The sequence below is a fragment of the Oncorhynchus tshawytscha genome, linkage group LG23 (assembly GCF_018296145.1).
Source record: "Oncorhynchus tshawytscha isolate Ot180627B linkage group LG23, Otsh_v2.0, whole genome shotgun sequence".
In the NCBI taxonomy this organism is placed as follows: domain Eukaryota; kingdom Metazoa; phylum Chordata; class Actinopteri; order Salmoniformes; family Salmonidae; genus Oncorhynchus; species Oncorhynchus tshawytscha.
Window position 1 is genome coordinate 13,074,197 of NC_056451.1, and position 15,738 is coordinate 13,089,934.

At 41.1% G+C, this 15,738-nt stretch overlaps 1 protein-coding gene across 2 annotated transcripts; it reads left to right on the forward strand.

Moving 5' to 3' along the window:
• The first annotated feature begins 1,991 nt into the window (after positions 1 to 1,991).
• Positions 1,992 to 15,073, forward strand: LOC112222623 (T-box transcription factor TBX20). Of its 2 annotated transcripts, XM_042304629.1 has the most exons (8): positions 1,992 to 2,370; positions 3,853 to 4,087; positions 4,861 to 5,025; positions 5,347 to 5,455; positions 10,771 to 10,929; positions 11,394 to 11,470; positions 13,278 to 13,387; positions 13,630 to 15,073. In XM_042304629.1, the coding sequence occupies exons 1-8, from the start codon at positions 2,244 to 2,246 to the stop codon at positions 13,968 to 13,970; spliced, it is 1,323 nt and encodes a 440-aa protein (XP_042160563.1). In that variant the 5' UTR covers positions 1,992 to 2,243; the 3' UTR covers positions 13,971 to 15,073. The 2 variants fall into 2 exon arrangements, with proteins under 2 accessions (XP_042160563.1, XP_042160564.1); XM_042304630.1 differs by lacking the exons at positions 13,278 to 13,387; positions 13,630 to 15,073 and adding an exon at positions 13,082 to 13,194.
• Positions 15,074 to 15,738: the final 665 nt, after the last annotated feature.

Sequence of the window (15,738 nt, forward strand, 5' to 3'; positions counted from 1 at the left end):
GAAGCGTTCCATGTTTTTTTTCTAGCCTGGCTATCTTAAGAAAAAAATGTTTTTGCCTTCTGCACAATGTTAAATGTAGGTTTTAGGCTTAAACCCAGACTGAAAAAAAGGTTCTGGATAGAACCAAAAAGGGTTCTATTGCTTGTTTCATATATGGCACCCTAAAGGTTATTTGTAGGGTTATTTAATCAGAACCCCAGGGGTTTTTCTTCACTGAGGGTTCTATATGGAACCAATTTTGGTTCTATATAGAACCTTAAGGGTGCCATATATGAAGCAAGCATATAACCTTTTTCTGGTTCTATCCAGAACCTTTTTTTCTAAGAGTGCAGGCCTACTATACACATTTTTAGGCTACGTTATTTGGGAAAATGTTACAGATTGTATGTAGTCTATGCTACTAAAGAAAATGTGCTATTACAATGTTGTGCAGGCCTACATGTTATTATACCCAGGCTCTAACTATATTAGGCTGAATAGGCGAGGACATTGCCTGCTTTTTAACTATTCGATCACATCACAGCCTCTTTTCCCTTTAAACAAACGTTCCTTACGTTTTTATGGCTTTTGGTTAAAAATAGTAGGCTGCTGGGGTGATTACAGCATTGTAATAAATGCTATAAAAGCATAATAAAAATGTTAATACTATTAGGCTACTAATACTGCTACTACTACTAATAATAATAATACTAATAATAATAATAAGAAGAAGAAGAAGAAGAAGAAGAAGAAGAATAGTAGCCTACAACACACCAGAAAATGTCCAATCAGAAGAAAACAACATCGAAAAATAAACAAATGTAGGTGCAAGGGCTCGTGCATAAAGCTGAAGGCGGTGAGGGAGTAAAGGGAGAGGGGCCAGATTAGGGACGCACTGGTGTGTGTCATAGCACAGATTAAGCCTGTGCTGCCCCTGCACTCTATAATACTGCACATTAGTGGTCCGTCTGAGGAGGCCTATTCTCACAAACATTGAGTTACTTGCAGGGTCAAATAGCCTACTATGTGTCTCGAGATTCCGTATCTCTACCCTCTCTATTTGTATGTAAAAATGTTAGTTTGTATCCCGGCTATTATTATAAATCAGTTTGAGTAAATGATTAAATGTGTTGCAGAATAGATTGTTTGAGCAGATTTTAATACGCTCCCAGTTGGAATGTGAATTTATATTATGTTAGTTAGCCAGTTTAAATATATTTTTTAAAGGTATAGGCCTAGGAACTCTCAAATTCCGGAGCTATGGATTCAAGAACTGTGTCGACATATTATAAACATATTCTGATGAAAGGTTTCGCTAAATTTATCGGACTCAAATTACAACAAAAAACATAGCCTATACAAATCAGTATGCATTATTATAGATTATGTGAGAAAGTGTGGCCTACACTGTATATTGTACAAGAATCCATGGGTAGGTATAACATTTGTTGAAATGACCACTGAACACAGGACATCTTCCATGCTTTCAAATGTATCGAAGAATTTTGCAGACTTCCACAATCATAAACAAAATGATCATTATAGGAATTTGATGGGGAGAACAAATTGAAAACGATTGCTTGATGCACCTCAGAAATTAAACATAATATTATTTTTTACGGTAAAAGCTCAATTATGACGACAGTTATAATTTTGTCCTAAATATTGACGATTATGTAAATGCAGCATTTTTTTCCTCAATCAGAGATGAGTGTACATATCATCTTATCACTCAATGGGCTACATTAACTGATCGAATCAAGCAACAACAACAACAACGTGCGTCCAGCCTATCTCCTGGTGTGTGAAGTGTCGGGTCGCGGTTAGGTTCCCTCTAGATTTGGGCTAATGGTCGGAATCGGAAGAAAATGTGTTTTTAATAGGCTGTTGGGCTTCAATTCGGTTTGCAGGACAGTGTGTGACGTCGACACTAAGGCGGCGATTGGCTGCACACGATAGGGATGGAGTGGGGAGTGGGGTTGGCTAAAATTAAGAGCAGTGCAAAGATTCAACAGTCCCAATGAAGACTTTGCCACTGGAGTGGAGACGCACAACGATTAGTCGGTTTTTAACAATGTGTTCAACGAGTCAAAAACGGAGAGTGTTTTAATTTTGTTTTGTAATAGACGAAGAGCAATACCTGTTCAAAAATCAGTCGAAGTAGCTTCCATTTTTTTTCAGCGTTTTTGTGTGCAGCCTGCCAATAAATCTACAGAGCTCACTCCGCGAGCGGTTTTGGACGTTTTACTTCTACTACTCTCGCCATGGAGTACACCTCTTCCCCGAAGCCACAGCTCTCCTCCAGGGCAAACGCGTTCTCGATAGCCGCTATCATGTCAAGTGGAAAAACGAAGGACAAGGAAACCGATGAAAACACCATCAAGCCACTTGGTAAGCAGATCGCGCACAGTGCCTTACATATAATTCACATGTTCAATATAGCCTACAATCAATAGTTTCCTTATTGGCTATATTGTTTGTTAGATTGTTTAAATCAATCTTGACTTCGATTATGCTATGGAGAAAAAAAGGGTTGTCTATAGGCCTACTTCTATAGCCATAATGTTCTATGGGCCTATGGGGAAATGACTGACAACCTTCATTTAAGATGTCTCACATGACGATGTTTTTATAACCTTTTACAAAATGTTGGTCCAAAAATCAGGCAGTGCATAACCCCGTTCATAGACTGTCAGCAAAAGTTTCAGTTCCAAGTTTTATTCGTCGTCTGTACGCGATACGCATGGATATACATCATTCAAGGAAATTCTTACTTGCAGGTTCCATCTCGACAATGCAACAACAATAATAAATAATAAAATATACGAACATAAAGCCATATTGCACGAGCATAAAAAATATTGATGTATTTTACAGATGTTGGCCTACGCAAATATGTATTCAGTAGGCCTATGGTTCACTGAATAGGCTCTGAATTAACCGATTATTGTATCCAGAGTCAACAGAAAGTGTGTGGACTAATGAAACAGAGATATCAACATTATATCAGAATGTTCTCTATCCAGACATACCAGCTGATAATTGCAAACATGTTGCTGAAAATTTGATTCAATCAAGTTGACTTTTCAATTCATCCAAGAAAAAGTACAATTGAACCTTTTCGTCAAATAAATATTAGCATTCAGTGAATTCATGGAGACATGGGTTAGTAGACTAGACCTGTATGCAATTACTGACAGAGAAATATAACACGGACATTGTTGTTAGCCACATTGCTGTTAACTATATCATTGTGAGTAAAAAAAAAAAAGTGTTTTGAATTTAACTGAATATCTCTTCGAAATAGCGTGGCCATTTGTAGCCTGCTAAAATAACCAATGTGTTGTTTTTGTGATTCAGTTGCACTTTTGAAATTTGTAGTAGGCTAATTTAATGTCTTTCAATTGAAAGCAAATAGAAAAAACATTAATCTTACTTTTAATGTATATTCTTGCATTTGTCAAATACCCCTCACATGTATTGATAATGTTTTAAATTTATTTGAATACAAATCATTGTATTGAAATGTATATATCTATAGGCTACTAGGCTAGTTGTGTTTAATTAATTGAAAGCTAAATAATAATAACCAATTTATGACATTTTTTAAACATCTATGCCTATGAGTTTTTACATTGCTTTGAACATATATCAGGCTACGCATTGTAAAAATTCACACACACACACGCACATATATATATATATATATATATTAGAGAGAGAGAGAGAGAGAGAGAGAGAGAGAGAGAGAGAGACATATATATATATATATATATATATATATATATATATATATATATATATATATATATAGCTGCAGTAAAAATAAACAAATGAAACCAGCATTTGAACATGGTGTTTTTTCATCCATAGAACAATTCGTGGAGAAGTCCTCCTGTAACCAAGGTTTGGGAGAGCTGTCTTCTCTAGATGGGCTCGGAGATTTCAGCGGGAGCGCGCCTCCAGTGTGCACAGAGCCGCTGATCCCCACCACTCCCAGTGTTCCCAGCGAGGAGATGGCCAAAATCTCCTGCAGTTTAGAGACCAAAGAACTCTGGGACAAATTCCATGATCTCGGCACCGAGATGATCATCACAAAATCCGGAAGGTAAACTTAATTTCTCACTACAAAATATTATATTATCGAATCCTATATTATCGACAACCACGTAGGCCTATTTTACTTTTTAAATGTGAACGACAATTATAGTCTGAGAAGCAAACTAAAGCTACATTTTATAATACCGTTATCTGATTACCCATGTCATATTAAGCATTGGGTAATTGGATGTTCTGTTTTGTATTTTGCAGGCTCATTTAATATTTTTTTTCAATTAATATGTAGCCTATAATAAGACTAATTTCGGCAGAGATATTCTGTTTATTTACATAGGTAAACTGTGCGATAATTGCACCACAAATCATTGTAGCGTACCTCCCATGCGTGGACATTTTTATAGTCTAAGGGTAATTATGTAATCGATTTACCATTCTAAATGTTGAGAAATAAAAACATTTGTATAAATATTAACATCATTTAGGCAAAATAATTTTCCTAGAAAAACGTAATGCTGTTCAAAATATATTGTAGGCAAATATTCTCCCTGCCATGAATATCTATTAAAAAAGATATAGGGAATATGCCTCACGCTAAAAACATGTTTAATCAAATAGCCTACAGATAAAGGAAACACATAAACCTCATACAAAACGGGAGCCATTGATAATATTTATGGACAAATTAATTCAGTGAAATATGACTCTCATCGTCTGATATTTTACTTGGAGCAAAGGTTTGAGTAAATATTTTCCTCTCAGCGAAAATGGTTGGCTTGGGTTTGTCTCGTCGTTGTGTTTACCGTCTCTCTTCTCCTCCAACAGAAGAATGTTCCCCACCATCCGTGTGTCCTTCTCCGGGGTGGACCCGGACGCCAAATACATCGTGCTGATGGACATTGTTCCGGTCGACAACAAACGCTACCGATACGCCTACCACAGGTCGTCCTGGCTCGTGGCGGGCAAGGCGGACCCTCCTCTGCCTGCAAGGTGGGTGACTTTTTTTACACTCGTCTTTCGGTACTGAGAGGCTTTTATGCACGAGTCTTCATGTCAAAAGCATTCACAAAATGGTATGTGGTAGTAGCAAATGACGCTAATTATTGGTATATGGATAGCAAATACACTATATGGCTTAGATAAATACATGTTTGAAGTTTTTTTTTTTTGATCTTGACCGACAAAATGTCTGCATTGGAACAAATCGACCCTTTTGATTTTGAATAGCATGATAATAGGTTGTTCTGTGTTTGCATAGACCTTTTCAATTGTAAAATGTATTTTAATATACATATTGTATTTATATTGCAGGTTATACGTGCACCCTGACTCTCCTTTCACTGGGGAACAACTGCTCAAACAAATGGTGTCTTTCGAGAAAGTAAAGCTCACCAACAACGAACTGGACCAACATGGACACGTATGTTATTGATTTGTCATTGGTATTGAAACAGTGAAGCAGATTTATGTTATTTCTGACATGAACCGAAACATGAAATCACTAGAAGGCTGTATAGCCTAACCTGAGAAAACTCCCATACAGGCTATCCTCATTTTAGAACTGATCAAGGACTTGTGGAGAGTTTCCCCGTTCAATATTGGATTAAAAAATATTATCTCAAAGTGTAAACAATATTGACAAATGAAAATCATAATTTGGGGGATATTTCTAAAAGATACTGACATACTGCAGATGATTGATGAATTAATTGCTCTGTAAACTTTCCATAAAATCTCGTGGAATTTTCTCATGGGATATCATTTTTTCCAAATCTCTTTCACATGTTATTGGGAAATGAAATGTTCTTAACTGTAAATCAGAGACGTGTTGGATTCAAAATCCACACGTTTCTTTGTTTCAACTGTGAATATCCAGTTACATTTGATCATTTAAATTCATATTTTCTTTATATTGAAATCATGTTTTTTTCGGTAAGGGAAATTAATAGGGCGTACATTTTAAGGAGAAGCAGAAACACGTGCTAAACTAAATAACTCTCAGCCTATAGTGCAGAAACGATAACAATAATGGAATAAGTGTCCCATGCAACACCATTCATTTACATTATTAACAGTATTAGGCAAACATCATACATTGATTAGCCTACACCATACCAAACCAACAGGTTGTGCGAAAAACGTCTCCTTGAATTAATGCACAAACACGTTTAATTTCGAGGGCATGTCCGTGGTATTCGATAGATAAAAAGAGTAGGCCTAAAGGTGAGAGCATTGCGATATGATGCCAAAAGCAGATATATATTTGCTAAACCATGTGAACGATGGTTTTGATTTTCGTGACGCATGTAAAGACGGATAAAGCTGATTAGATAGGATAAAACACACCATGTTTCCTGTTGATCTAAAACATATCTCTAATGGTTACCAATATGGAATTTAAGAGAGATTCGTGCACGCTTTTAACCGCACGAATAATTGGCATTCAAATAGAATACTTTTCGAAAACCTTGACAGTGAATGTCGTTTTATAGGCTAGTCATTTGAAATTGCACTGACACAAGACACAAATGTTATAGTGCACCTGGCAGCTTTTAACAGGCAGCTTTCAACAGCTCACTCTGTTTCATCATTCTCAGGAACAGAAATTCTGACTTGAGATAAGCCTGCATATTTCAAACAATAAATCGTTTTGTTCCCATTGCTTCCTATACATGCACAAGTTCAAGTTGAGATGTGTCAACTGTGAGAATTGTAGCTGAATGTTGATGAAGGTAGGCAGGGACTCCTAGTTCTTAGGACACCATACCATACCACATCTCCTTTGCCCAGTATAGTCTCATATACAGTATACAGTATGAATCTAGATGTGAATCATAGGGATCTGAACCAGAGTATAGCAGACTAACTCCCCACAGCCACACAGTAACACAATAGATCATTCTTGCTGAGCCACTGTATAGGCTACGGAGTCAGATAAAGGAGAAATGCTCTTCATCAAATCAAATTGTACTTGTCATATGCTTCGTGAACAGCAGGTGTAGACTAACAGTGAAAAGCTTACCTATGGGTCCTTTTCCAACAATGCTGAGTTAAAAATAAAGATAACAAATTATCACAAAAAAATAGAAATACCGTAAATACATGAATGGAGAATACTGTAAATACATGAATAACAATAATGCATACAAATAACATGGCTATATACAGGGAGTACCATCACCGATTTGATGTGCAAGGATATGAGGTAATTGAGGTAGATATGTAGATATACAGTGCATTGGGAAAGTATTCAGACCCCATTACCTTTTCCACATTTTGTAAGGGTACAGCCTTATTCTACAATGTTTTAAATAGTGTGTCCCCCCCCCCTTCATCAATCTACACACAATACCCCATAAAGATAAAGCAAAAACATTTTTATTTTATTTTAGGAAATGTATGGGAAAAAAGACAATATCACATTTACATAAGTATTCAGACCCTTTACTCAGTACTTTATTGAAGCACCTTTGGCAGCGATTACAGCCTCTGGTCTTCCTGCATATGACTCTACAAGCTTGGCACACCTGTATTTAGGGAGTTTCTCCCATTCTTCTCTGCAGATCCTCTCAAGCTCTGTCAGGTTGGATGGAGAGCGTCGCTGCACAGCTATTTTCAGGTCTCTCCAGAGATGTTTGATCGGGTTCAAGTCCGGGCTCTGGCTGGGTCACGCAAGGACATTCAGAGACTTGTCCCAAAGCCACTCCTGCGTTGTCTGATTAGGGTCTTTGTGCTGTTGGAAGGTGAACCTTCCCCCCAGTCTGAGGTCCGGAGCGCTCTAGAGAAGGTTTGCTCCCCTCATCTTTCCCTCGATCCTGACTAGTCTCCCAGTCCCTGCCACTGAAAAACATCCCTGAAAAACATCCCCACAGCACCTTCACTGTAGGGATGATGTCAGGTTTCCTCCAGATGTGACGCTTGGTATTCAGTCCAAAGTGTTAAATCTTGGTTTCATAAGAACAGAGAATCTTGTTTCTCATGGTCTGAGAGTTATTTAGGTGCTTTTGGCAAACTCCAAGCAGGTGGTCATGTGCCTTTTACTGAGGAGTGGCTTCCGTCCGGCCACTACAATTAAGGCGTGATTGGTGGAGTGCTGCAGAGACGTTTGTGATTCTGGAATGTTCTCCCATCTCCACAGAGGAACTCTGGAGCTCTGTCAGAGAGACCTTCGGGTTCTTGGTCACCTCCCTGACCTACGTCCTTCTCCCCCAATTGCTCAGTTTGGCCAGGCAGCCAGCTCTAGAAAGAGTCTTGGTGGTTTCAAGCTTCTTCAATTTAAGAATGATGGAGGCCACTGTGTTCTTGGGGGCCTTTTTTTTTTTACTGAAGTTAACTAGGCAAGAACAAATTCTTCTTTACAATGACAGCCTAGGAACAGTGGGTTAACTGCCTTGTTTAGGGGAAGAACAACAGATTTTTACCTTGTCAGCTCGGGGATTCAATCTAGCAACCTTTCGGTTACTGGCCCAACGCTCTAACCATTAGGCTACCTGCCAACCTTCAACACTGCAAAATGTTTTGGTACCTTTCCCCAGATCTGTGCCTCGACACAATCCTGTCTCGGAGCTCTACGGACAATTCCTTCGACCTCATGGCTTGGTTTTTGCTCTGACATGCACTGTCAACTGTGGGACCTTATATAGACAGATGTGTGTGCCTTTCCAAATCATGTCCACTCAATTGAATTTACCACAGGTGGACTCCAATCAAGTTGTAGAAATATCTCAAGGATGATCAATGGAAACAGGATGCACCAGGATGCAACAGGAGCTCAATTTCAAGTCTCATAGCAAAGGGTCTGAAATCTTACGTAAATAAGGTATTTCTGTTTTTTATTTGTTATTAATTTTCTACAATGTCTAAAAACCTGTTTTTCGCTTTATCATTATGGGCTATTGTGTGTAGATTGATGAGAAAAAAAATTGAATCAGAATGTAACATAACAAAATGTGGAAAAAGTGAAGGGCTCTGAATATTTTTCGAATGCACCGTAGGTTGGGGTAAAGTGACTAGCCAACAGGATAGATAATTAACTGAGCTTCAGCAGCAGTGTATGTGGTGCTTAAGTTTGAGTGTGTGTGGTGTCAGTATGCATGTGTACACATGTTACGTGTGTGTGGGCATATGTAGTGTGTGTATGTGTGTGTTGGGGTGTCAGTTTGCATGTGTACACATGTTACGTGTGTGTGGACATATGTAGTGTGTGTATGTGTGTGTTGGGGTGTCAGTATGCATGTGTACACATGTTACGTGTGTGTGGACATATGTAGTGTGTGTATGTGTGTGTTGGGGTGTCAGTGTAAGTATGTGTAAGTGTGTGGGTAGAGTCCCAGGCAGGTACTTCCTGTTTGTGTTTTTGCATGTAAGCAGGAGGATAGAGTTATGGTCTGATTTGCCAAAGAGAGGGCCTTATAAGCATTTCTGTGTGTAGAATAAAGTTGATCTAAAGTTGTCACCTAAAGTTCCACAAGTGACATGCTGGTAAAAATGTAAAATGGATTTCAGTTTCCCTGCTGTAAAATCACCGACCACGAGAAACTCTGCCTCTGAATGTGCATTTCTTATTTGATTATAACCATATGCAGCTTGTTGAGTGTTGTCTTAGTGCCAGCATCAGTTTGTGGTGGTAAATAGACCGCTACGAAAAATATAGATGAAAGTATGGTCTATAAACTACACGTGCTGAAAACAAACAAAACTTCTGCAGCACAGCACACACAATCAAACTGTCGCGCCACCCAAGAGCCACTCCCCAAAGAGCTGAACGAGCTCTCTTTATTTCCTCTTTCCTTACTGCTCATGGACTCTTAAAGTGGCAGCGCACGGTGAAGGCACCGAGCAGATTTCGCCACAAACTTATCATGAGGTATTCTAACTCAGGAGAGCAAAAACTTGAGTCTTCCTTAACATTAGAGAACGTGCACCAGCTGTTGTTAATAAAGAGACACACCCTCCTCCCTTCTTCTTACCTGAGTCTGCCATCCGGTCTTGACGATGCATAGAAAAAACAGTGAGATGTAAATCCATGTCCTCGTTCAGCCACGACTCTGAGAAACGTAGGATATTACAGTTTTTCAGGTCCTGTTGATAGGATAGTCTCAAACAGAGCTCATCCAGTTTCTTCTCCAGTGATTACATGTTTGCCAATAGAACAGATTGCAATGGCGATCTATTTGCTCGCCGACAGTCTCGTCAGGATGTCGGCTCTGCTGCTTCTCTTTTGCCGCCGCTTCCTCGTTTGATTCCCGGGGAGTAGGGCCTGGTCCGTAGTAAGCAAAGTGTCCAGAGCTGCCGACTCGTAGAAGTAGACATTTCTGTCCAGGTCGAGATTAGTGATAGCTGTTCTGATGTCCAGAAGCTTTTTGTTGTCATAGAAAGTGATGTCGGAGACATTATGTTCCAAAAAAGATATGATCAGCATAAAAATGTTAAAAAATAGCAGAATTGGTCAGGAACCCATAAGACGGCTGCTATCCACTGCAGCGCCATCTTCACAGAAGATCGAGATCAAGCAGAACAGCTAAGAGCTGAGGAAAATGTGTCTCAGACTGCATGCTGTTAACATGTTTATCTTTCCACACTCCTCTCTACTGCCACCCCAGTCATCCTCTCTCACTCGATCACCTTGCCTCATCTATCACCATGCTCTCTCTTTCTACTTCCTGTCATCTCACTCCACATCTCACTCTCATTCTCTATCTAACCCAGTGTTTTGCCTTCTCTGTGTCTCTATAGATCATACTAAACTCCATGCATAAGTACCAGCCCCGGGTCCACATCATCAAGAAGAAGGACCACACCGCCTCCCTTCTCAACCTCAAGTCAGAGGAGTTCCGCACCTTCGTTTTCACAGAGACTGTCTTTACCGCGGTCACAGCCTACCAGAACCAGCTGGTGAGCAGTAAATCACTACTCAACTGTTCTATACCAGGATCTTATTTATTAATGCACACAACTGAAAACCAAGACAAGCGTTTCGTATTTGACTACAGTTACTCCCTCCTCCTTTCTTCCATATGGTGCCTAGTGAACGTGACCCAGGGGTCACCAGGGAGGATGTGCTCTGTTGCTGGATAGTGTTTATGGGTAGAGACAATATGTTGAATATAGGGGGTCGTGTGGCTGTTTTACAGACAACATGCATAGGGAGTGTGTTCAGTTCTGTCTAAAGCCAGTTCTGCCTAAAGCCAGTTCTGCCACCCAGGTCCTCCCTGACTCCCTTTGTGTGTTTAGTCTGGCTATCCCATGGAAAAAGATAGAGAGAGCGAGACAGACAGAAAGGGAGAGGGATAAGACTCTGAGACAGAGAGAAAAGAGAAAATAGCATCTAATCTGTTCGCGGGCCTCTTTCTTCCCAGATAACCAAGCTGAAGATCGACAGCAACCCGTTTGCGAAAGGCTTCCGAGACTCCTCCCGACTGACAGACATGGAGAGGTACAGGGAATTTGATGTCTTTGCCTGTTTGTTTATTTCTGTCCGGCGTGGATAAGATGAACAAGGGGAATAGAACTGGGAGAGAGTAGTCGCGTTAGGAGCTATGGAGCTATATACTCATTAGCAAGTGCACATGCTGGGTTGTGGGGTATGCATGTGTGTGTGTGTGGGTACAGTTTTGCATACGTGTGTGTGTTACAGAGAAATTGAGAGAAAAAGGAGGAGAGAGGACATTGAATTTGTTTTACAATTAGACAGAGGACTGTGTTACTGTATAGTGTTGGTTTTTATTTCAATGCCAGTAATCGTCTGAAACGGTTGTTTCTATAGATATCTTGTGGTTATCTGAGTGACTTCCCCGGGTGCAATGCCAACCCACCCTACTATAAACTTCTGGCTAACACACACACACACACACACACACACACACACACACACACACACACACACACACACACACACACACACACACACACACACACACACACACACACACACACACACACACACACACACACACACTCCAATCCAAAGGATTTTATGACCTACAGCCAAACAAACACACTTTTTTTTTAGATTGACCAATTCCAGCACTATTGCCAAAATCAGCTGATAAATCAGACCATCCCAGGCCATTTCCCAACCAAACAAGCAAAGTCAAAGACTGCCAAGAGACAGCCAGACAACCGACTCCCCCTTTCTGGCTTTCTCTTTTTGAGGGCTGTGAATTAGATCTGATCAATTGATCTTCAGGGAGCTGCAGAAATCACATTAGTCTGGAGTCAGCCACTGCACTAAAACACAGTGTAATTTGATTGGCTGCTGTGACTGATTGAAACCAGCCCCCTGCGTCGTGGCCTACTGTGGCCTCTGTGCCGGACAGGCCAGAGCTGATAAAAACACACACATTTGTACTGCACCGCTGACAGATATTGCACTTTCCTAACCTAATTGGGGAGCTAATGTGGACGCATGGCTCTTGTGATGCAGACCACTCCTGTCCAACCGACCCTTCCTCCTCCACCACCACCATATCTGTCCCTCTCTGTGTCACTGAGACGCTGTCTGACAAGACTCACAGGAACTAATGCACTTTCTGTTAGAGTACACACACTAAGACTAAGACACACACACTGCTTTAATTATGTACTTTGATACTTCGAAAATAAGGATATTTGCTTTTATGCTCCAAAGAGGTATCACAACTATTGAAAAATGTTGTTGTGTATTCTGGGCTTTTCTATCTTTATCTACATTATGTGTGATTTTTTTTGCACTGGCATTTTATAGACCGTACATTTTCCTTTCTAACTATACTGTTATGGGCTCGTTATTTTTACATACAGTACCTAATGTGTACAGATATATTGATTGTGTGTACAGATATATTGACTGTGTGTACAGATATATTGACTGTGTGTACAGATATATTGACTGTGTGCAGATATATTGACTGTGTGCACAGATATATATTAACTGTGTGTACAGATATATTGACTGTGTGCAGATATATTGTGTGTGCTGATATGTTGTGTATCTATTGTCTACATACTGTACATTCAGCATTGTCTGTCACCAGTGTAACTATAAAAGATATAATTTGGGTTATAGGTTACTGCAAAGACATGATATATCTTGGTGAGTTGTTTTGGGGTATTGGTGTGAATGCAGATACAGTATATATTGGACTGAATGTACATTTTATATTAGAATAAGATATTTTCATATTTTGGTGTGAATGTATCAATATGCTTAAGTGTGAACATAGAGATATATTTTGGGCCTTTCTCTTTGGTTTTTGCTGCAGGGAAAGTGTTGAGAGTTTGATCCACAAGCACTCATACGCACGGTCGCCAATACGCACCTACGCAGGTGAGGAGGAGACACTGGGGGATGATGGCCACGCCGCACACAGGGGTAAGAGAGTTGGTCACACACTGATGATGGCATCACACACGTTTCACAAGATGCACATCATGCTAATGAGCCCAATGAGGGTCGTTCAGTGGCACTACTACCACATTATTTGACCAAATAATTCAAACAACCGTCATTCACATAAATGGAGCACTAGAATGCTGCTGAGTCAATGTAGTGCAACATCAATGACCGTATTATAGTAAGAGGTATCTAACAGGGTTTCTCCATCTCACTCTAAGGTTCTGCGTTCACCGCCTCTGACAACCTCTCTCTGAGCTCCTGGGTCACTGCCACCTCTGGTTACTCAGGCTTCCAGCACCCCCAGTCCCTCTCTGCCATGGGCTCCAGCAGCGCCTCCCTGGCCCCCCCCTTGCCCCACCCCATCCAGGGCTCCCTGCCCCCTTACAGCCGGCTGGGCATGCCCCTGACACACTCGACCCTGGCGGGCACCATGCAGGGCGGCGGTCCCTCCTTCCCCTCCTTCCATATGCCCCGCTACCACCACTACTTCCAGCAGGGCCCCTACGCTGCCATCCAGGGACTGCGCCACTCCTCCACCGTCATGACCCCTTTTGTATGACTCCCTCTGGGGTGACTGCCTGGCCGAGTAGCCCCTCATCAGCTACAACTAAGCTTATAGACACACTTCCACACACAAGTAGATAGACTCACCGATTTGTCCGCCTCAGCATCATCACCCATCGTCACCACCGTGTCCTTGTAAATAATAAGCCCCCTGGCCGAGGCAACTGACTGGACGACCTGGAGAGGCTGCCTGGCTGCTGCCCTGCATGCTGACAGCTGAACCGGAGAGGAAACAGACTCCTACGGGACCTGGTGGAACAGACACAGAGACCCACAGACTGATATGAACACCAGATATGAACACTTATGACCTGCATATGAATATTTACGACCCAGATATGAAAACTGATGATCCAGGTATAAAAAAAAAAATCCACAACAAAGATGCTGAGGACTGATGACCATGCACAGTGATGTGTTGTGGGAAATAGGTAATGGTCTGCTTGTGATAACTGTCGTTTGCCCCTGCCCTCCAACGGTTGGTTACAATGATCATTTTGCACCCACTCTCCAGAAAAACATGGACAGGAGAACCAGTGAACTGTCTGGTTTACGAACATTAAAACCAGAGGGTGTGGTAATTGTTAGTTCTCTCACAGCTTCTGAGGACAATGAAGAATATGGGACTCCAAAAGTTTACGGGAGTGCACAACTTCCAATCCTGGGCACCGCTTGTGGCCACGGAGGAGAACTATCTTCACTCCAGCTGCTGGGGCATGGAGGAATGGCAGCCATTTTAGACTGAGTCAAAGGATTCCCCCTGCTTGCTGACCAAAACTCACAGGGAGGGTAGGCAACGTCTCTCCTCTCCTGCTTGACCTCAAACTCTGTTAAGCTTCCTCTGCAGGCAGAATCCTATAGCCTCCTCCAGTCAGGTTGGCTGTTGCCATGGTAGTCAGATTTGTGTGCATAGATGCCCTAGAGACAGAGAGAAGCCAATTGTTTATTTCCCATCTAAAAAGCCAGCCATGTGTACTGTGAAGAAGTTACAATGGAAGATGATCACGTTTGATAGCAGTACATAAAGATGCACACACACACACACACACACACACACACACACACACACACACACACACACACACACACACACACACACACACACACTAACACAGAGTTAGTTCTCACACACTAACACAGATAGTTCACACACACACACACACACACACACACACACACACACACACACACACACACACACACACTACACAAACACACACACACACACACAGGGCACAAACTATAAGATGAATGTCATAGAGTGCCATATCATAGGAAGCATGCTGTTAGCAAAAGATAACACAGAAAACATTTGTTTAAAAAGATCCTCACCCCAACCAGGTCTCAAACTACTTTTTCAGTTTTCTATGTCATCAAAAAGCTTATGTTCACCTCATAATGTTTGTGTGTACTACATCCAATGAGTAAAACATGTACATGTATTTGATTTGTGTGGTCAATGGAAAGTGATGTTTGTTCATGTCTCACATGGGCCCTAGAAGACCTTTGGAGGACCTCTCTAGCGATGTCCCAGAGCGCTAAAATCACGCTACGTCATAACGTATCCCCAACACCAGCGGATTGTCTTCTCTAACCAATCAATGGCAAATCAGTAATGTATAAATGAAGTACCAAGAGGAAGAGAAAACCAGCAAATTCTGCTGCCCTGAAAGGCAAAGATGGACTTTCTCTTGTTGTATTGGCCTAAAGCTTCACCACCTAACCAATACCTAACCTCTGGCGCCACACTATAGCCTGATTAC